At 37.3% G+C, this 22087-nt stretch overlaps 1 protein-coding gene and 1 long non-coding RNA gene across 2 annotated transcripts; both read right to left on the reverse strand.

Annotated features, from left to right (window-relative positions):
• Positions 1–1243: 1243 nt before the first annotated feature.
• LOC140143094 (uncharacterized) lies at positions 1244–12833 on the reverse strand. Its single transcript, XM_072165147.1, has 5 exons — positions 12795–12833; positions 11478–11555; positions 6769–6852; positions 1782–1847; positions 1244–1339 (listed from the first exon to the last, which is right to left on the reverse strand). Exons 1-5 carry the CDS (start codon positions 12831–12833, stop codon positions 1244–1246), a joined length of 363 nt encoding a protein of 120 aa, XP_072021248.1.
• A 196-nt stretch (positions 12834–13029) lies between these two features.
• LOC140136992 (uncharacterized) lies at positions 13030–21391 on the reverse strand. Its single transcript, XR_011856796.1, has 3 exons — positions 21285–21391; positions 13903–13962; positions 13030–13141 (listed from the first exon to the last, which is right to left on the reverse strand). It is a non-coding gene; the product is annotated as an uncharacterized lncRNA (long non-coding RNA).
• Between the last annotated feature and the right edge of the window lie 696 nt (positions 21392–22087).

Consider the following 22087-nt stretch of genomic DNA (forward strand, 5'->3'; position numbering starts at 1 on the left):
GTTTCCATAATGTCTTTCTTGTCCTTTGGGTGAACTAAGATGGTTTTCAAGGTGTTGTTTGGACCCATCGCTGTGGAGATCTTGTGTTTTTGAAAGATCCTCTGTAATCCTTCCACATACGGTATCACTACCATGGCTCTTTATAGGGTTTCTTCCAATTTCTGTGATTTCTTTTGCGGTTTATCATTCATCTGCTCACTCTGTCTAGTGCCCAATTGGGGTAGCCACAATCTGAAAGAGCATTTCTGATTTTGTTTTCCTCATCCTTTTTGTCAGTTTCTTCAGTTACTATATTGTCCTTTCTGTCCATAAGTGTTCAGATGACACCAAGGTTTTGATGGAGATGGTGTTGGGATTGGATGTATACAAGCAACCTTACAGATCCACCTTCCTTGCGCACAATTAGAGTGTCTAAGAATGGTATCTTCCCTTGGTCTTCTTCTTCATGCGTAAAGTTGGTGCTACCGGTTGGATCGATTGCGCTGACAGGGCTACCCATAGCAGCACCTATACTGCGCCAAATATTTGGTTCTGTTTTCCAAAATTTTTAGTGATAATTTGTTATATAAAAAAAGTAAAAATCACATGTTTTTTTCTTCTCGTGTATGAAATAGATTAATGAACTTGTATTACTTATTGCTCGAGAAATTCGGGGCTCGTGCATTAGACGCATCAACATCAGCGCGCGTGCATTATTTTGTCTAATTTCTCTCCCAATAAGTAATACGCGTTCATTAACCTATAAACAAATTTACCCCAATATGGTTCAGTTTTGAAATTGTGATTATTTTTCCAAGTGTAAGGATACTTTTCTGGCGCAGTATAGTGACACTACGTCGTGCGTGCGAATTAAAAATATCACCGTCATCAATGTAGATGTCTGTCATTTCCTCGGCTAGGGATTTTGATTTGACAGCATGGTATTCAGATGTGGCGACTTGTGGAGCAAGCAAACGCGGGTATTGCCACCAGTTTTAGCCCAGATATTGGAGAACGTATATTTAACATTTCGGCCATTGTGAAATTCAAGATGACGGTTAAACCCAATTAGCTGCACTTAGGTAATGCTGTTTTGGGTATTGAGTATGAGTTATAGGGCAATTATAATGAAATGACGGCCATTTTGAAATCAAATATTGCGGCCAAACAGCTAATCGGAAAATTGGAACAACTTGAGTCAGTTCCTTGTTATAAAGAACTACGTAAAAAATACCAAAAATCAGAATGTAGCAAAAATTCAGACCTAATAATTCAAAAACATCGTTTCCAGTACCTTGATCACTTTGCCACTATCTCCGAATCTAATCTTTCGAAACATGAGGTCATCTGGATTAATATTCTGGAAAATAAAAGCAGGATGAATTAATAATAGAGTAGTTAATAACTAATACACGAATATTATACACATTATACTTTGCCACAAAGTTTTATCTCACAAGCCGAATTATAGGGCAATTATAATGAAATGGCGGCCATTTTGAAATAAAATATGACGGCCAAACAGCTAATCGGAAAAATGGAACAACTTGAGTCAGTTCCTTGTTATAAAACTACGTAAAAATACCAAAAATCAAAATGTCGCCAAAAAGTCTATTTTATTCTAAGACATAACCACAAACACCAATACTGTTACATAACTGTTCAATTACATGCATTTTTAATTTAATTAAGTTTGTAAATTCGCTATTATACATATAAAATACTGATATCAAACAACAAGAATGCATTTAAGTCTTGTTTAAAATTCAGACCTAATAATTCAAAAGCATCGTTTCCAGTACCTTGATCACTTTGCCACTCTCTCCGATTCTAATCTTTCGAGACACGAGGTCATCTGGAATAATATTCTGGCATACAAAAGCATAAAAGCATGATGAATTAATAATAGATTATTAAATAACTAATAAACGAATATTAAACAGACTTGACACTATGTACTGAATATTTCTTCACGAATAAATAAACAAATACATAAATGTTGTCTGATTTGAGGCATAATAACGTCCTCGGGGTGATAGTGGAGGCAGCCAAGCTGCGAGTTGATCGAAGTAATGCTTCACAACCTCCAACCAACACAAAGCGATACATATCATTTGTGAAGGAGAGCTCTCAGTCCAGGCCATATAGTTCCAGTTCAAGATCGAGCATCCTTTCTTCAGCAAACGACTGGTGCATTAGGACTGATCCGGATGGCAAAGGGGGATTTCAAAGAGATATATTGATCACCACACTGCGTTCAGATATTGTCATATGGTTAGAGGCTGGAAAAGAAGTGATCATTGGAGATCAATTGAGAGCAGAATGCAAGGATAGAGGTTGGAAGGCTTCTTGCTACCCCTTCGAAGTCGGCTGCCGTGGTTTTGTTGCACACTCTTTGCAGAAGTGGCTGCCAGATCTAGGCCTCAACAGTCTAAAGTCAGTTAGCAGGGCAGCGTCAGGTTTCATTATCATTGAGGTATAGGACTTTTTATTTTTTCGGAGAAGAGCAGGTAGGGCAACTACTTGATTATATTTCTACATGTCCATACTACATACTCTGAAAATATTAGAAAATTAGCTCGAGTCCGTTTTTTTTAATCACATTTTTGTTCCTAAAGTGGGGGTTATAGCGCCCTCAACGGGCACTCTCTCCATAGGGCTACATGTAAAGACCAGTTATAGACAATGGCCCTAAAATAAAATTTTGCATATCATGTAGATCTAACATCTGGAATGTAATGCAAGTGATGTTGTTGCTGCTCTTCTAAATTCATTTTTAAAATGTCCGCCCCAGACCAAGGTGTAGGCTGCAGAATCAGGATTGTCTTGGATGTGGTCCAAGTACAGCCAGAGGAGTAGATAATCTGAAAGTGAAGTACACCATCAGTATCCTCAGCCAGTTAGCCATATCTTTTACTTGTTCTCATTCCTTCATATCAACTCCAGTTAGCTAGGGTTAAGTGATTCCAGCTGCATGGTAGGGTTAGAGGCTCCGGATCCCGTCCGCTTACTAGTTTGGTCATCTGGGGGTACATATACACAGATCAATTTTGATGGCGGTGATGGCGTATCCCCATATGGGCAAAGCGTCTTGCTTTGTCAAGCTGACATAGTATGGGTGGTGCAATGGTTAGCTGGTCTGTGCCTGTTACATTTTCTGAGAAGCAGATTATTTATTTAGCAGCAAATGCTAGAAGCATAGTTTTAGTTTAATTAGTAGCTCACCAGCGGGAGGAGGTGTTTTCACTGCCGGCCCCCACCTCGAGGGAGTCTTGATTATAAGAGGGCCGAAACTCCCCAAGACAGGTGGCAATCAACTGATGATCTCGCTGGTGAAAGCACAAGACAATTCCATCTGTGGTCTTTGTGTATATGATTACCCCCAGCAGGTCCCCATTTTACACTTGGGTGGAGTGATGCAATTGGGAATTAAGCGATCTAAACACATTGGCCGTGGTGAGGCTCGAACCCGCAACCTTTCGATTTTGAAGCTCGCGCCCTAACAATTGGGCCACCGTGCTTCCCACCAAGTGCCAAGAAAATCTGAATGTGATCTGCATAAAACGCACGTGTTAAATATTTATTGGGGTTTGTCGGGAGATTGTGTAACATAATTTTGTTAATTAATTTAAAATAATGATAAATAATGTGCTTTCCATGAGTTTACATTATGTTGTTCATAATGTAGTGAATTAGCCTAAACTGGCGGATATAAGGGGACTGAATGTGAGTTTATGGGTGTAAAATTACTGAATTTCTTACATTGTTCTGATATTAATGAGTTTGATGTGATAAGTACTTTACCTAAATACCAAAAGGGGTTGACCAGAAATGACCATGCACTTATTATGTACCAGTTCTGAATGTGGGAGGAGATTTTGAAAAAAAAAAGAACTTTAAACCCTAGGACTACGAAGGAGGGGGCGTTTGTACCAAACCCCAACCCTCAAGATTTTTTAAACGTCATAAAAAAAACGAACGCGCTTACGCCCAAACGCCCTAAGCTTATCGTAGATCCATCCTCTGCGCTCATTTTAGTGATAAAATTTTCACCCCAGCACCTTACCCGGGGGTAAGACCGGCCATCAAAGATGACCACAAAGAGGGGTGGATGCCTCCATGATTTTCATTCCACTCTTAGAGCTACTGACTCTTTGCTTCTTAGTTAGGTGAAAATAGTCATTTTCTTTCATATTTAAGAGAACATTCTGTAGAATATTTAGCCGAAAACCAATTTCGCCTATACTTTTGTACATAGCCAGAATTTCCAAAAGTTGCATGGGCGCTCTCACATTATGACGTCATAGCGACATTGTGTGGGAAATGTTTGTACTTATTTTGGTATTATTGGATAGAGGAGACCCATAGCTATACATTAGTACCAAATATAACGGTATATAATGTTTGTATTTGAAAATTATGGGGCGGGGTTGCAACAACAACCCCTCTCCCCTTCGTAGTCCGTGTTACAAAATATGGCTCAGTATAGTTCTAAGCCAAAGGTCACAGAAAAATTATGTGATTGACTTTTTAATTCAAATATCCATCTCATTAAATTCATATACTTTGCATGATGCATAAATTATTGTTCAAACAAATGTCCATGTAAAAATGACATTGTTTGGTCCAACCTGGACAAAAAGCTCTGAGAAATGACATATCCTTCCCGCGCCTCAGCTCTGCTCTGCTCTGCTCTCCACCCCTCATCCCATCTTATGCCCCCCCCCCCCTTCTCTGGTCCGCAATTTACTGGAAAACTAAGCATTTAAAATAAATTCGAGTCTAGCATTATAGGCTCAAGCATTTATCACATTACCAATAGGAAGGTTTACGCAAATGAATGGAATCAATTACCTTCGCATGATTGTAACTGCTTACCACCATATGACCGATTTCGTAATTTAACGCACCAAATGCCCACTTCTTCTTGGCAACCCTGGTTGGTATTATTTCGTTAATGTTAATATTATAACTCAATTGTAGCCGTGCGACTTCACACGAATTTACGCTCATAAAATTTAGACACTTTTTTGTCTAGATGAGCACTCTCTCACTTCGAGTTTCGCAAAAATTTAGGTTGTACATTTGGGAATTAGGATTTACATGCATTTACACCAAAAAGCTATGGGATTTCCCAATTTTGTACATTCCGAAGTGTATCTGGACGGGACATGTAACCGACTTCAGATACCTAGGCTCCATGATGGGGTCCTGTGCTAGTGACCTGAAGAGACGGAAAGCTCTTGCTTGGACAGCCTTCTGGAAATTAGAGCAGCTGTGGAAAAATTCTACCATCCCAATTTCCACCAAGGTTAAGCGGTTTCACCCAACCTGCGTCACAGTTTTACTATACGGCTGTGAGTCGTGGGTTATCTCTAAGGAAAAGAAACTAAAATCAACTCATTCGGTACGTCTTGCTACCTTATTATGCTGAACATCAAGAGAGTAGACATGGTACCAAATTCTACCATATACAATTTGACAGAGATAGCGCCACTTGTTCAGAAAGCCATGACTCGCAACTTAAATTTGTAGGGCATATACTCAGCTTGCCTGACGATGAGCCAGTAAAAGAGTATGCATTGTGTGTCCCAATGACAGTTTCGTGCTAACACTTAGCATTTTCTCAAATTGAATGACCAATCCCTGCACCTCGACGGCTGCTACCTGCTGGAGCTGACGTTGGCGGCGCTGTTGGTTTTAGGACTTGGTCATATATGTGCGGAAGAAAGTAGTTCCCGTCGTCTCTGTTGAGTGTTTTGGCCCCCTCTTCCTTATCCAAATGGCTTCTTTGATTTTTCGCTTCTTTCTGTTCTGTTCTCTGTCTTTGATTTCTGATTTGTCCCATCCAATAACATGACTTTCCTCAGAGACATGGTCAGCCGTCGAGGTTCAGGGATTGGTCATTCAATTTGAGAAAGTGTTAGCACGAAACTGTCATTGATCGAGGTATGTAACATCGAAATTGGATTTGCTTTAAGAATTCTGAACTTAATATAGACAAGCATGATTCGTAAAAAAAGCCAGAAAGAACTATTTTCAGATAACTTTAACTTGTCAAGACCCCTGTTTTCAGTGCCGCCAACAAGGGGGGGGGGTGGGGGGGGGGGGGGACCGGGTGCGTAACCCCGCAGCCCGAGGTCCTAGGGGGTACGTAAAAAGTGAAGAGAACATACTTTACTTTGGGACAGTAACAGCAAAGAAATGGGGTCTCAGGGGCCCGTAAAAGGTAAAGAAAAGATCTCTTTTCTTGTCCATTAGGCATAAGGTATCTCTTCTTTGCTTTTTACGGGCCCTCCAAGGTATCTTGTTTTTTCTTTTTATGGGTCCATTAAGGTATCATTTCTTTGCTTAGTAAGCTTTTTTACATACTCAAGGTCACTTTTCTTTCCTTTACGGGCCTATGGCCTATCTTTTCTCTGCTTTTTACGGGCCCACAACCACCACGGTGTCTTTTCTTTGCCTTTACGGGTCCATTATAAGGTACTGTTTTCTTTGCTCTTTTACGGCCCATAAAAAAGCAAAAGGCGTTAAATACAATATAGCCTTTGAAGCACACACTCCAATAAATATTTCACTTGAATTTACTGTTTTACACCCCCACACACCACCCCCAGCCCCCCCCCCCACAGCCCCACCCCCACCACCACCCCCACCCCCATACACACACACACTTATGAAATCCTGCAACCTCATCACTGATCAAAGGGCTCCGTGTGTTCACATTGCCCCTTGGCTCGTAATGGCTCTCGGCGGCACTGCCTGTTTTCTAAGAGTGTACTAGCTTACCTGTCCTGGAAAACCTACAAAAGACTCGGGTCTTGGAGAAGACTTGGGTCTTGAAGAAGACTTGCCAAAACTCCTACCTAGGGTCTGGTCCGACCCATAACAAAATAATAGTATGTCACGAGTTAATAAATTCAACAATGTGAAAATACTTTACAACATGGTCGCGCAAAATGAGATGCGCGCTTGAAGTTGGTTAAGATGAATGTCAAAATATGGAATAAAACATTTGTTCAATTCGTGTGTACTTTATCGTTTACTGTTAAAACAAATTTCAGAAACTTGAAGAGTAAGTCCATTTTCGATGAGATATTCAGAATTATTCCTAAATAGGTAAGAATAAAAAAACAAGCATGATTTGTAAAAAAAACATCGCCGAAAGTACATGTAACTACCCGGTTTTGAAGACCACGGCGCTCTAATTTTAAGTAATATTTTTTAGATTTAATATGACTAAAAGAAGCTCTAACATGTGTGAATTGCTTCTTTTTTCATATTTTTCCAGCATTAATTTACGTTTTCTTGATTGTCACTATTTTCACCATACAAATGTATTGCCCATTTAAGGCACCCTAAATAGAAAAGAGTATGTTTATATAATACAGTTTGGTTTCATAATTCACCGAAAAATGCATGTTTAAAAATTTAATTTAATGATGGCTATAGAAAATTCCCTACTTTCCTGTCAAAAACACACGGAGATGTAATGGATATGCAAAACTGAGCGTCTTACGTCGCGCATTTGATATACGTAGAATCTAATGTCAGGCAAGGGCAAACATGACCTTGCTGGATAGTATACAGAAAATATTTTACTGTTATATGATATTGACCTGCTGAATCCAAATCTGGATGATGCAATACATAGCCATAATGTTTGATGGTATTGATATAGGAGAGGGTTCTTCTTCCCATCTAAATTATTCTTAACATTTATTGAAAATTATTTCATTGAATGTTAAGAATAAATTTGGTTTACATCACAAACGTGGGCACAATGCTCGCCCGCATAACATAACACGGGCACGTGGGAGCACATCGCTATTTCAAAACTTCTGAAAACTTTCCTCAAAACCGTAGCAATTCTAATCGTATACCATCAAACAGGGAGAACCCAATGGCTACACCAACGTTCCAAGCCAAGAAAAGACAATCCAACAAGAAGAGCATAATGTGGCCGCTAGCATCCCTGAGGATGACTTCAACTTCCAACACATTCAACCACTAGGCCAAAAAAATAAAATGTTTGCTTGTCCATAGATCACTTTCAGATGTTGGGTCGGTCGGTCGGGAGAACTTTTTTTTTCTTATATCTTTTTTTTTTTAATGTACCAAAAGTATTATGTGAAGTACTTGTTTGTATATTTAAAACACTCACTGACCACAGAATTCCAAAGATAAATTCAAGATAAACACTACTTTATTTGAAATGTACATGTCTGGCAGACTGAAAATACTGCATTTTTAATTTCAAAAGTGTTTTACTTGTGTAGACGCTGAGAATGATAATACGAGATATTGAAACGCTCAGCCAGGTATGACTGGACAGGAGAAATGGTTTGTTACAACATTTCTTTTAAATCTTCAGTTTTTCAAACGAAAGCTTCATGAAATTTTCGAGAAAATTGTAAAAAAAAAAAAAACAATTCTCAAAAAAAAAAACGGTCGGGGCTGCCGAGACGGTCGGTCGGACGAGGACAAGCAAACAACTTTTTGGCCCTATCGCAGGGCAGAAGGAGTGGGCGTTCGAAGGAGGATTCTCTGTCAGATCGCACGACGTTGCTGTTAAAATCCCAAGGTCGAATTTCCCACAGATTAAACCAAATTAGTGTGTGCACAATTAGGATTTAGTTATATGCTACTCGTTTTGCAATTTATATATAATTTGCACCCTACACTCTAAACGGGTAGAATACCTGCATTATGTAATAAAAAAATGGCAAAAATGAGGAAAACAGCAGTATTGACGAAGCTGAGGCACATTCAAACACGTGTAGCTAATTTGGTTACACGTCGCTGGTCATAAGGGTCGCTAGTCATAAGGTTCATAAGTCATAAGGGTCGCTAGTCATAACGTGTAGTTTCCTATACCATGAGTTCGCTAGTCATAAATAAAACAAAGGGTTCGCTAGTCATAAGAAAAAGGGTTCATTAGTCATAAGGTCCGCTAGTCATAATAGGAAAAAAGGTTCGCTAGTCATAATAGAAAAAGAGGACCGCTAGTTATAATAGAAAAAAAGGCTCACTAGTCATAATAGAAGAAAAGGACCGCTAGTCATAATAGAAAAAAAGGCTCGCTAGTCATAATAGAAAAAGAGGACCGCTAGTCATAATGCAAAAAGAGGTTCGCTAGTCATAATGAAAAAAAATCACGGCCGCTAGTCATAATATAACAAAAGGACCGCCAGTCATAATAGAGAAACACGTTCGCTAGTCATAATATAAATTTAGGACCGCTAGTCATAATAAAAAAAGGACCGCTAGTCATAATAAAAAAAGGACCGCTAACCATAATACAATAGAAGGTTCGCTAGTCATATTAAAAAAAATTATCGCTTGTCATGAAAGAGAAAAGGGTCTGCTAAGCCAGAGAATTACAACTAGAGCTGTTTGATGATCTCTGCATGCTCTTTGACCTCAACTATTATACAAATATTATTATTCTCAATTAGGTAGCTTTTTTATTTTGTAAAAACAATTTGATAACATTAAATGTCGGGCTATACAAAGGTCATGAATGTTTTTGAATATTTGTATGAAAACACACTACAACAATATTTTTAAATGATTATTAAATGTTATTGTAAAATATTTTTTTCAAAAACATTTTTTGCAAAATATTTTGTCAACACTAGAATAAAATTATGTTAGAATATTTGCAGTAATCAAAAAATATTTTTGAATGTTATAAACGTTTTATACCCTTTATATAACCCGACAGTTAAACGTTTTCCGGTCACCTTTTTCAGGGTTATCCGAGGTCACCCAGGGGTAATCTGAGGTCAAATTACTAAAAACTGTCGTATGGGCATGAAACTTGGTGGGTACAGTCAATATTTAAAGTCAAATTTTTGGAAGGTCATTTCGGGGTCAATCGAGGTCATCTGAGACCAGATTACTTGGTACAGTCAACATTTAAAGCCAAATTTTTTGAAGGTTATGCGGGGTCATGCGGGAATATCCAGGGGTCATCTGAGGTCAACTTACTAAAAACTGTTGTATGGACATGAAACTTGGTACAGTCAACATTTAGAGACAAATTTTTAGAAGGTCACTTTGGGTCATCCAGGGTTATCCATGGGTCATATGTCGTATGGACATTAAACTTGGTCAGTCAAGGGTACATAACACAAAATAGCTTTCCATAGACTTTACGTGCAAAATAGGGGTTGCGTTTTAGGCCATAAGTCGAGTTACCTCTTACTTTAAAATATATATTTGATATCATCTTAATCAGAACAAGATTCTGCATAACATATCGGAAAATGACACAACATTTTCCGTCTACTTTTTGAGAAAATTAGCGTCAAATAAAAAGGCCAGATTTTCCCGTGTTTACATCCGACTGCTAACCGCGTTTTGACCTCGTGTGTTCATGCGCCCATAATCGTAAACATCACTCAAATTTTCTTTTCAAATTTGCAGAGATCACATTCACAAAATCTAGTAAAACACGATTTTTAACACTAAAATTGTTAATATTGTACCGATTTTCTTCATTTTTTATGCAAAGTTGGGACTATAGGCGTGATAAACTTTTACCGGAAACCGCTTCACAGGCGGATTTAGTGGTATGAACCCTCAACATTTAGAGTCAGATTTTTATGCCTCCACCGCGAGGCATAATCATTTTTGCAATGTCCGTGCTTCCGAGCTTCCGTCCTTCCGTGCTTCCGTCCGGATGCGATATCTCGGGCATGGATGGGCGGATTGACTACAGATTTTCAGGATAGGTGGGTCATGGTCAAAAACTCTGGCTACTTTTTTTTGGGTGAGGTTCAAGGTCATATACTGAGGTAAAAGGTCATTTGAGGTCAGAGGGTCAATTTTCCTTATTTACCTTTTTTTCGGAGACTGGGGTCGCACGTTCCTCAAACTTGGTAGGTGGGTGCATCTTGACCCCAGACAGAACAAGTTTATATTGGTTAGTGGGTCAAGGTCTCCTGAGGTCATGCAGGGGTCATATGGCCATATATGGTCATATGGCCATGAAACTTGGTAGGTACAGTCAACATTTAGAGCAAAATTTTTGGAAGGTCATTTTGGGGTCATCTGGGTCAGCCAGGGGTCATCTGAGGTCAAATTAGTAAAACTGTCGTATGGGCATGAAACTTGGAGGGTACAGTCAACATTCAGAGCCTAATTTTTTGAAGGTAATTTTGGGGTCATTCAGGGTCACCCAGGGGCCATCTGAGGTCAAATTATTAAAACCTGTCGTATGGGCATGACATTTGGAAGGTACAGTCAATATTCTCAGCATATAAATTACAGTTTCATGTAAAATGTATTATTTTGTCTTAAGTACACGGATTTCGGCTAAACCACTAGCAGGCTATGTTAGCACATCTATGACAATGACAATAGTAGGCCTACCAAAACTCGAATTTTGATGATTTTTCGATCATTGGGATGAGCAAATCACTGAATGGGCCTTTAATACACTGACTCATAGTGCTTTAATACTACTACTACAAATACTACTACTAGCTTACCTGCGTTCGCAAAACCGTTGAAGTCTCGGGTCTTGGAGAAGAGTCCTCGAAAGGTAACGTCCGTCTCGCTTTCACCTTCTAATAACATAATATAATGGTAAGGTCAAGGTTTGCAAATTCAATAAATGTTAAATACATTACACCATGATCATGCAAACTGAGATGCTGATTCATAGCGGTAGAATCATAGAATATAACTATTATAAGGCTGGACCCTCTAAGCCGACATCGCAGTGAATAGCCAGAATTCCTGGTTCGCAGCGCATCCCGCCCCTCCTCAACACGCCTCTCTTTGTTTGCCATTGGTCAAACACCATTCTTTTAAGCATGTTCAATAAATGAACCCTAACCACTCTGAATCCTACAAAACCCTACAGGCTAGCCTCCCCTTCAGTGGGCTGGGAGGGCAACACAAATGCACCTTTCGACTAAACGCCGCAAAGTTAGTTGAATGTTGATTTTGACGGCACAAATAAATACACTGAACTATAATAGACTGGTTCTATTTTGGAAATATGTGCTTATTTAAAGGGGCATTTCGTGATCCACAGCCTCATCCCCCCACTTTTCTCAAAAAAAGTTGAGATTTTTATGTCACTGGAAACCTCTGGCTACATAATGTTTATGTACAAAATATTTCTTGCAGATTAATTCGTTTAGCAAAGATATCGTGAAATTTGAATTTCGTTCTGGTGCACCAGAACGAAATTACAACGCATTGTCTATGGAGCAGTGCAAAACACATAATCATGCATAACTCACGAACGCAAAATCAGAATCAACTGAAATTTTGGGAATGGGTTTTTTTCGTGGATATCTAATGAAAAATGACATAAATAGAGGATGCTAGGATCACGAAATACTCCTTTAAGCATCAAGCGGTAAGTTCGCATAAAAGCTGACAATTAAATTATTATTGATAATTACACGATCATACAGGGGAAAAATAATTAAACATGCTCCAAATTCACCAAAAAAACTAAATTATTTGCCTGGGCCTAAGGATCACAAAAATGTAACATAATTATGTGCGCGTAGATTATACATTATGTGCGCGTAGATTGTACATTATGACACTTAACCCGTCCAAGGTCAATTTTCATGTTCTAAAGGGTGACAAATTAAAGTTGATCCGATTTTCGTAAAAATTGGAGGTCAATTGTTCCTCGCGTTCAGGCTATCTGAGATGTAAAGTTCAGAAGAGAAATGATAAATAAAATAAAATGCCAAATGGAACAACTTCGACTTCTGACTTCTGAACCATTAATAACAAGCAAATCGACCTTAACTATTATGTTGTACGCGCACAAACTTTACCTTTCTAGGATCCGTGAGACTAGACGAATAATTTGACATGTTTGAAAGTGTAATTGGAATAAAATTCATTTTTGCCTCCCATACGATCCTATGCGGTCATTTGGGGGGTCTTTTTTAGGATCACGGTCGCAGACTACAGATTCGACTTCAGCATACTTAATTTACCCAAAATAAGCTGGCTGTAGGCTTTTATGCTAATTTGCCGGTTATACTGCGATTTTTCCAAAATAGAACCAGTCTATAATAGCTTACTACTACTAGCTTACCTTCGCTGGCGAACCTGCGAAAGTATTGTGTTCTGGAGTATACTCCTGCAAGCTCGAAGCCGAGGACTGGTCCACATCATACTAAAATAAGGACGAATTTTTAAAATAAATGCGTAGTCACGTATTAGTCATAGAGACATTACATTGTGAATGTTTATATTCATTTTGGTATCACTGGATAGAAAAGACCCATAGCTATAATACATTGGTATCAAATAAAACTGTATAATCATGATGTTTAATATTGACAAATATAGTGGCTTCAAGAACCCCTTAGTAGTTCGAGGTATACAGAATGGCGGCAGCAGCGCTCATCATGAATGTCTGCCAAATATTAAAACATAATCTAATAGCTTTTATTGGAATTGGAGAACCTTGTATTATCACAGTCGTGAGAAAATCAACATAGAAACAGGGGTGTCGATGGTTTCGAGTAAAGTATACATAGTAAGCTTCATCAAAATTAAAACCAAGAAAAAATAACACAAAATGACTTACTCAAACTAGGAAATCATAAGAGACACATTACATAATAATAAAAGGTTACGCTAAAACAGATAAAAGAACTTTAGGTTGGTTGAAAGGCTGAAATTGAAGCTTAACTTATAATAGTTATGTGTATGGGGGGAGTGGGGGTGTTTACCAAAAGATATTTTTCCACGATTTTTAGCTGGATTTTATCATAAATTCCTGTGCATAAAGCGAGCGAAACATTCCACCCGAATTACCACCACAATGTTACCTGGATTGCAGTGTGATCTGCCACAGGAGAGCATGAATTTTGACGGCACGGTAATACAATTTAATAATCTGAACTTTATAGTTAAATACTACTTGCTTACCTGCGCTGGTAAACCTGCGGAGGTCTTGCAGTGTGCAGAAAGAAATGGCGTCTCCACACCCTAATATAATAAAATAATGGTACATTCTAGCGTTAACAAATTTCATAGTGTTAAAATATATACTGTTAAGTTAAAACATCATGATCACGCACTGAGATGCGCGTTAGATGTCGTTGAGCTGGGGTGGTAAAGGAATATTTTTAGATGATCCCCTGTTGAAAAGTAAACACAATCTTACTATAAATAGGCTAATGTTGTATGTGTGTGTGTGTGTATGCATAGACATACCACCTAGACCTGTAACTGCCCATCCCTAACCATGGCAGTAGGTGAAGCCACGTATCCAAGGTGATTTTGGTCGGGTGGTCGGACGCGGAGAAATAAGCGTTCATGTCTGGAACGAAAAACGCGATCGTTTGCGTGATTGCTGCGCCGTTATCGCCAGCGTCAAACGCAACATGTTCTGTAGACGCGAACATGTCTGCTTGTTTGCGTCCGGGTTGCGTCCTTGTCAAAATCGTTGCTAAGCAGTGTTGACTTCACTACGCGAACCAAAGTCATAGGTCTAGGTACTTGTAGCCAAATTCATACGGGAGATCGAGGAATATACGGGAAATTGCCTGCACTTTATTTGGTTGAAATCGGTCAAGAATTGGCTGCAAAAACAGTGAAAATATGGGTAAAACGGGGTTTTGTTATGAAAAACTGCAGCTGGTAGGCAGCGCGTCAGCGCCGCGTGCGTAATGCGCAATACGCCAATGCGCGCGTAAACGGCGCAGAGCCACGCGACTTGCGAGCCAGAGACCAGTGGACATGATAATATAGAAAGTGGACATGATAATATAGAAACTTAAGGAAAAATAAATAGAAAATAAAAGACAAAAAGGTACATGGACGGGTCCGCATACACGCTATGAGAGGACGTAATAAATACGGGGGAAATGTGTGTTGTAAATATAACATGAAGCGGTACTATAAAGGAAATGGAAATTAAAATGACAAAAGAGGTACGAGTAATAGGCCAACGGGTTAAAGTAACTAAATGAAACGGGAACGAAACAAAGAAGCAAAGAAACCATTCTGGAAATGTAAGAAAAAAGAAGCTAAAATAATGAGAACAGAATTAAATAAAAAACATATGGAAACGGGAAATCGCAAGCAGCAAATAAAAAAAAGAGAAGCTAAAAGGGAAATGTAAGAAATAACAGATTTAGAAAATAATGGGAATGGGGTTAAATAAATAAATAACATGGAAAAAAAGAAAGGAAATGTAAGAAGAGTCAGATTTATATAAATAAAATGTACCTTTTCAATGATTCTACCTGTTCAGTAATTCTTCCTGTTATAGCGAACGCTCCCATTTAGGCCTACTCACTAGCGGGGACCCGCGCGAAGCGCGGGTATCCCGCTAGTAACAATAATAATAGTAATTACAATAATAATAATAATAATAATAATAATAATAATAATAATAATAATAATAATAATAATAATAATAATAATAATAATAATAATAATAACACTTAATGATTATTGAATGTTTATGAGTTCAATGGAAAGAATATTTTTATGAGGTGAAATATGGACTGTTCCATTCAACGAGCCTTTCCTTAGTTGAATGGAACAGTTCATATTTCACCGAATGGAAATATTCTTTCCATTGAATGAATTAAAACATTCAATATTTGTTTTATACAACTCATGAATAAGTTCCCTTGCCTCCACTTAATTTTGTATATAAATCAACGGGAAAACAAAATAAATTAAAAAAATATCTAAATGCATATTTATTTTAGAAGCAACACCCGCACCTATAATTGGCAAGTCGATGTGGAAACATCGCGCTATACGCTCTCACGTCTGTCAGCGTTGCTATGGTAGTTCCGCGTCCGTGCAATGGAAAAATAAATATTGCACGTACGCGGAGTGCAATAGTCGTTTTGCAGCTGGCCCCTAAAAAATAGCAGAAATAACCAATATAGTAGTTGGCCGATCAAAATGACAAGAAACTTTATATGAGTTATATAAAATGAAATATATTATAGGACTATTCTCCTGTTGACAAGGTAACTACTGATAAATATTTAAATAACAAAAGGATAACACTTCAACTTGCACACAAATCAACCACATAAACACTTGATTATAAATTGGCCACTAATTGCAGAATAACAATTCGGTCAGAATGGGTTGACAACATAAGGAATTGGAGAAGGTTGTTTGATTTCGGGGAAGTAGTCAAGGTGGACGCGTCGGGAAGTAGTCAAATCATCCAACTCCTAGGGACCAGCAGTTTTGACTACTTCCCCTCAAAACATGTTGTATTTGTATATTACACAAGTCTCAAAGTGCTATATAAAAACACTGTTTAGAATTAGCAAAATAACAACAGCAAGGTTAAAAAGTTACCATGGTTACAAGTATGATATAGAGTGGAATTAAGTAACTTAGTTTAAACATGAAACAAGAGGAGAGCGTGGCCTAGCGGTTAAGGCATAGGACTGTGAACCCAAGGGTCAAGGGTTCGAATCCCAGGTCCGGCTCTTTGTGTCCTTGAGCAAGACACTTCACTCTACTTGCTTAGTGCTTCGGAGGGCACTTTAAGCTGTCGGTCCCGTGTACATGCATATTTTCTCACATTAATGTAGTGTGCACGTTAAAGAACGTCACAGGCTATTCGAAAAGAGCAGGGGATCATCCGGTCATGTTGACTGTACTTCAAAATACACTCATCTACTCTAGGTTCCAGAGTAAAAAAATAAGTACAGCTTGTCTGTACGCAGTGCGACAATACTCATACATATGAGGGAGGCACTTATAAGGAAGAAGAAGAAGTAGGTTTTCACAGAACATTTGAATTGATCAATAGTCTTAGAGATGTTAATACTGTGAGGACGAACATTCCTGAGTTCAGCTGCAGCAGAAGTAAATGCACGCCGACCACAAGACTGAATTGACACCTGGACTACACCAGCTCTGACATGTGTGAGAAATACCATGAGTCAGTCAAATTTAATACCAAGAAGGTAAGAATGTTAGGACAAATTAGCCAAAAATCAGTGTTCATTGTCCATTTTGCAATATTGATAAATGTCACACACAATCCCTGTTGGACAAGTTTTTGAAAATGTACATACAGGGTGCCCCCCATAAAAAAACCAACAACAACAACAACAACATAACCCTCCTTGCGCCCTTATTTCAGCAACAACAACAACAACAACAGAACCCTCCAAGCGCCCTTATTTCTCCTAATTTAGAAAAGTTGATCAAATACAGGGTGTAACAATAAAATTTGTACAATTGCATTTTGACTTCTCAGGAAAAAACTAAAAGAGTTACGGCACAAATGTAATATGCAATAGAATTAGTGATATCTTGGCTAAAAGAAGACGTTTAGTTGGTTTCTTTACTAGCTTGGGTTCAAAAGTTATGCCCGATTAATTAAATCGTCCAGAAAACGTGTTGGGCCACTTTTGCCATGTTAGCGTATATCAAGTTTGAACCGCGTTGATTGTGTTTATCGTGCATTGAACATCAAAGAACTGACACAAAAGAATTATAAGTGGTGTTTCTTCATAATTAACATGAACTTAATAATAATATGATACTTTTTTGAAATCTATAAATGAAGTCATGAAATCTCTTTCGAATTATCTTATAAACAAAGTAATTTCTCATATCCCTGAGATATCATTGGTACAATTGAGAACAGTTTTTGCACCCATAAGTACAAAACAATAAATAATTGAAATTAAGTTCAGCTGGGCTTCTAGCTGTTCTGGGGCGACCACTATTGCCAGCATTTCTGTCAACAAATGTTATACTTCTCATAGTTATATGTAATTGTATGCCTTGAAGGAAGACGTGAGTTTGGAAAATGAGCTATAAACAATCTGATGGTTTCCGCTTGACTCCATGTGTTACCGAATGTCACAACCATAAAAATACGCTCTTCCAACGTGAATTGGGGTTGAAGGTGTTGAGCTGCAGCCCCGATTTCTAGTAAATGAAGTTATGTCAGTGCTTAGTTGTGACTTTCAAAAACTCAAGGAGATATTCTATTATGTAATCATTTCTACCACTTCGAATACCCCATTGTTTAAGTTGACCTATCATAAGAGCACCGTCCAACTGGTCCATGGTTTAACTCTATTCAGTCACTTCTGTAACATTTAGACAAAAGTGGCCCAAACGGTTTTAAGACTAGGTTATATAATTGGCTATATCTTCACTTGTATACCTACGATTTTATTGAAACAAAGCTTATCTGGTGGCTAAAGAAATTATCTTGATAGACATATTAATATCAAACCAAAAAGTAGGCGGCATACTTGTGTCATTCTATTTTCAAAATTGTACAAATTTTATTGTTACACCCTGTATATGTTTGTGTATAAAAAAACCTTTAATCGTTACCTTTAATAAACCGAAAAATATTATCAATCGGCTCACCTTTTGAAGATATGCTCTTTTTAAGAAATTTACCCCTTTTTTTCACTCTGACCACTGAGAATATTTGGCTTCTTAAAGATTGAAATGGAGTACACTGGAGTTCTATTTACCATAACCATAACCATAAATAGTAATTTGACTCAAGAAAATTCCAATGAAATTGTTCATATCGTTGTAACAATTTCTATTACATACCAACGATGATTTTCGCTTTCATTTTTAGTCTATTGTGCACATGCACACCGCGGTCATGTACTTTTTTTGTACAATTCACGGTTGTGACTAAAGACATAAATCCAGTATTTTAAATAGTTTGCGGTAGATTTTGGATGTAATTTCAACCTTTTTTATTTATTGATGGATCTCATTTGCATGAAAATATGGTTTCAGAAATGACGTTTTTCATCATTTCTCAAACAGTATGTAAACAATGAACACATTGGCCTAACTAAAATTGGTCATGATGTAATGCATCTTTAAATGAATCTGGCTTGTGATTGGTCGCCCAGATCTCGTTATTGTTTAAATCCTCCCGACACGTACCATTACCATTAACTATACATGGTACACATCTATCGTTGGAATGCGGCGCTTTTGTGCTGGCGCGAAAGTTGGTGGATGAACGTACGCATCTAGCGCGTATTGTACCACCATGCTTAGTCTTGTGGTTAGATTTGATTGATAAAAAGTATGATTGACAGTGTGTTTTAGAGAACGAAGTCCCTGGGCAAAGTTCTGCTTAAAAGTGAAAGTCCATAGTCGATATAATAAACTGGCAGATTCTAAAATTTAGAACTGTTCAGTATTGAAGTGCCATTATAGTTATGCCATTATGATATGTTGCATTCAATAATATAAGCCTTCGTACTTTACTTTTACTGTCACAAATATAATTATATAAACTTTTTCATAACCATTTTATACTAGTATTTTTATGTAATAAATATCAGTATAATTTCGAGTTCAACCGAATGCGTTCATCATGATTAATAACGTATTTTTATTTATCACAAATCGACTATGGCATAGTCTAATTAGGGGGTAAAACTTCATACCGCGTACCGCAAAAAGTTTTACTACTCATAATTTAATTTCCGTGATTAAAAAGGACTATTGTATTAAAAAATCTTGATACTTAAATGTGTAAAGGTCATATTAAAAGAGAATGTGATTTTATTGCCCATCCATCTGCTACATGGTTTTCAAAGTTGGTGTATCTTTTTTTGCCATCGTGTTGTGCATTTGGGCAAGGCGCTTTTCCTTACTTGCCTCTCTCTCTACCCAGTGGGGAAATGTTAAGCTGTTAGGAATATTTATTTATTTATTTATTTATTTATTTATTTATTTATTTATTTATTTATTTATTTATTTATTTATTTATTTATTTATTTATTTATTTATTTTAATTGGGTTCAGATCATTTGCAGATTGTGATAGAAAACACAACTAAATATGAACCATCAAGGCAGTCAGGCATGCCACTGCATATGGAATGTAAAGAGTACTTGGCAATGTATGCGCAATGACCCGAAAATATACTGATACAAGTACATGTTACAATGAAAGGTGTCCTTAAATTTAACCAGCTAATGCCTACCGTGTTCTTGATTGTATACGATCATACAACTTGTGTTGATGTTTTATGTGATCCTTTTAAAAAGAAGGGAAGAAAAGAAGAAAGAAAGAAAGAAAGAAAGAAAGAAAGAAAGAAAGAAAGAAAGAAAGAAAGAAAGAAAGAAAGAAAGAAAGAAAGAAAGAAAGAAAGAAAGAAAGAAAGAAAGAAAGAAAGAAAGAAAGAAAGAAAGAAAGAAAGAAAGAAAGAAAGAAAGAAAGAAAGGAAGGAAGAAAGAAAGAAAGAAAGAAAGAAAGAAAGAAAGAAAGAAAGAAAGAAAGAAAGAAAGAAAGAAAGAAAGAAAGAAAGAAAGAAAGAAAGAAAGAAAGAAAGAAAGAAAGGAAAAGAAAGAAAGAAAGAAAGAAAGAAAGAAAGAAAGAAAGAAAGAAAGAAAGAAAGAAAGAAAGAAAGAAAGAAAGAAAGAAAGAAAGAAAGAAAGAAAGAAAGAAAGAAAGAAAGAAAGAAAGAAAGAAAGAAAGAAAGAAAGAAAGAAAGAAAGAAAGAAGCAACAGTTTACCAATCCAAAGTGTTACAATTAAACAAGACAGCAAATAAACACAAACACCCTTAGAGCTTAAGAGTTTGGGTTACGGTCAGCTACTGAACTATATGTTGTAGCACGGACTACAAAAGGGGGTGTTGTTGCTACTCCCTTCCCTCCCTCTATCCAGTGATACCAAAATAAGTACAAACATTCCCCATATAATGTCATTGTGACGTCATAATGTGATGGCACTCATGCAAAATTGTTAAATTCTGGTTATGTACAAAGTATAGGCAAAATTGATTTTGATTTTTGATAAAAAGGAATAACTATTTCAACCTTCCTAATAAGTAAAAAATCAGTAGCTCTTTGAATATTTTTACAAGAGCCAAAAATCATTGATTTTACGGTAGAAACCAATTGTGGCCCTCACCAACCCCCCGCCTCCTCTCCATGGTCATCTTTGATGGCCGGTCCTACCCCCGGGTAAGGTGCTGGGGTAAAAATTTCTTCGCTAAAAATTAATTAGCGCAAAAAGATGGATCTACAATTAGTTTAGAGCGTTTGGGCGTAAACGCGCGCGTTTTTTATGACGGATAAAACAAATCATAGGGGAGGGGGTTTGGTTGCAAGTAGGATTAGAGTTATAGGTAAGGTTAAAGGTCCAGGTCGGGGTTAGGGATATGATTATGCTTAGGTCAGGAGTTAAGGTTGTGATATTGTAAGGTTTAAGTTAGGAGTTTAATTAGTACACCGTAATTTAGAAAATATTTAGAAAAATTAAAATAATCAAAGTTCTTGTTACATAAACGATAGTCAACTTTCACATACCTCATCAGATTCCTGTGCGGCCATGGTATCCGCCATTTAGTGCTGAATGTTACAACACACACATTCAGTAACATCAATGCAAATGGTTGTCTTGATCCGAGAATAGGTTCTTTACTACTAGTGTTCACGAGCATTTCACATGATTGCCAGTATCGCTTCGCAAGATTGCGCTTCCGTTTTCGCTCCTTTTATGGTAAAGTTCAAGTTTTGGGGTTGTCATTACTATGGTTGGCTTGTTTTGAATAAATCTTTGGTTAATGTTAATTGTGTATTTATGCATGGTAAAATATCTAGGATAAGTACGGAGTATATCTGACAATGTAAATCACTGTCTGGCCTTGGTTCCACGTGAAGAAAAACATGATTGTTAACAGTACCAAAGATTGGCACTAAAATTATTATTATTATGTTTTAAATTCGAAACAAACCCACCATTTAAAAACTAAAACTGCTAGTGTAATGATAGTTATTTGTATTCGGTTACGTAATGAACTCATATAAAATATTAATATCATTCATGTCAAGAAATAACAGTTATTTACCAATCTACCATTAATTTGTTTTTGCCTTTTTCAATTCAACTGAAACCTAGGCAATCTAGAGTTATGTTTCTCACAACTTCAAACTGAAAGCAACATTTTGTTCAATTCTAAAATTTCCCAGAACACCACTAAAAGTCATAATGTATATCCACGTAGGTAAAATAGGACTAATTTGCATAAATCAAAATGGACGATTATGCCAGAACAGTCGTAAAAGGGATCTAATTTGCATACATCCAAGTGGACGATTAATGCAGTGGT

This window comes from Amphiura filiformis, chromosome 2 (assembly GCF_039555335.1).
Source record: "Amphiura filiformis chromosome 2, Afil_fr2py, whole genome shotgun sequence".
In the NCBI taxonomy this organism is placed as follows: domain Eukaryota; kingdom Metazoa; phylum Echinodermata; class Ophiuroidea; order Amphilepidida; family Amphiuridae; genus Amphiura; species Amphiura filiformis.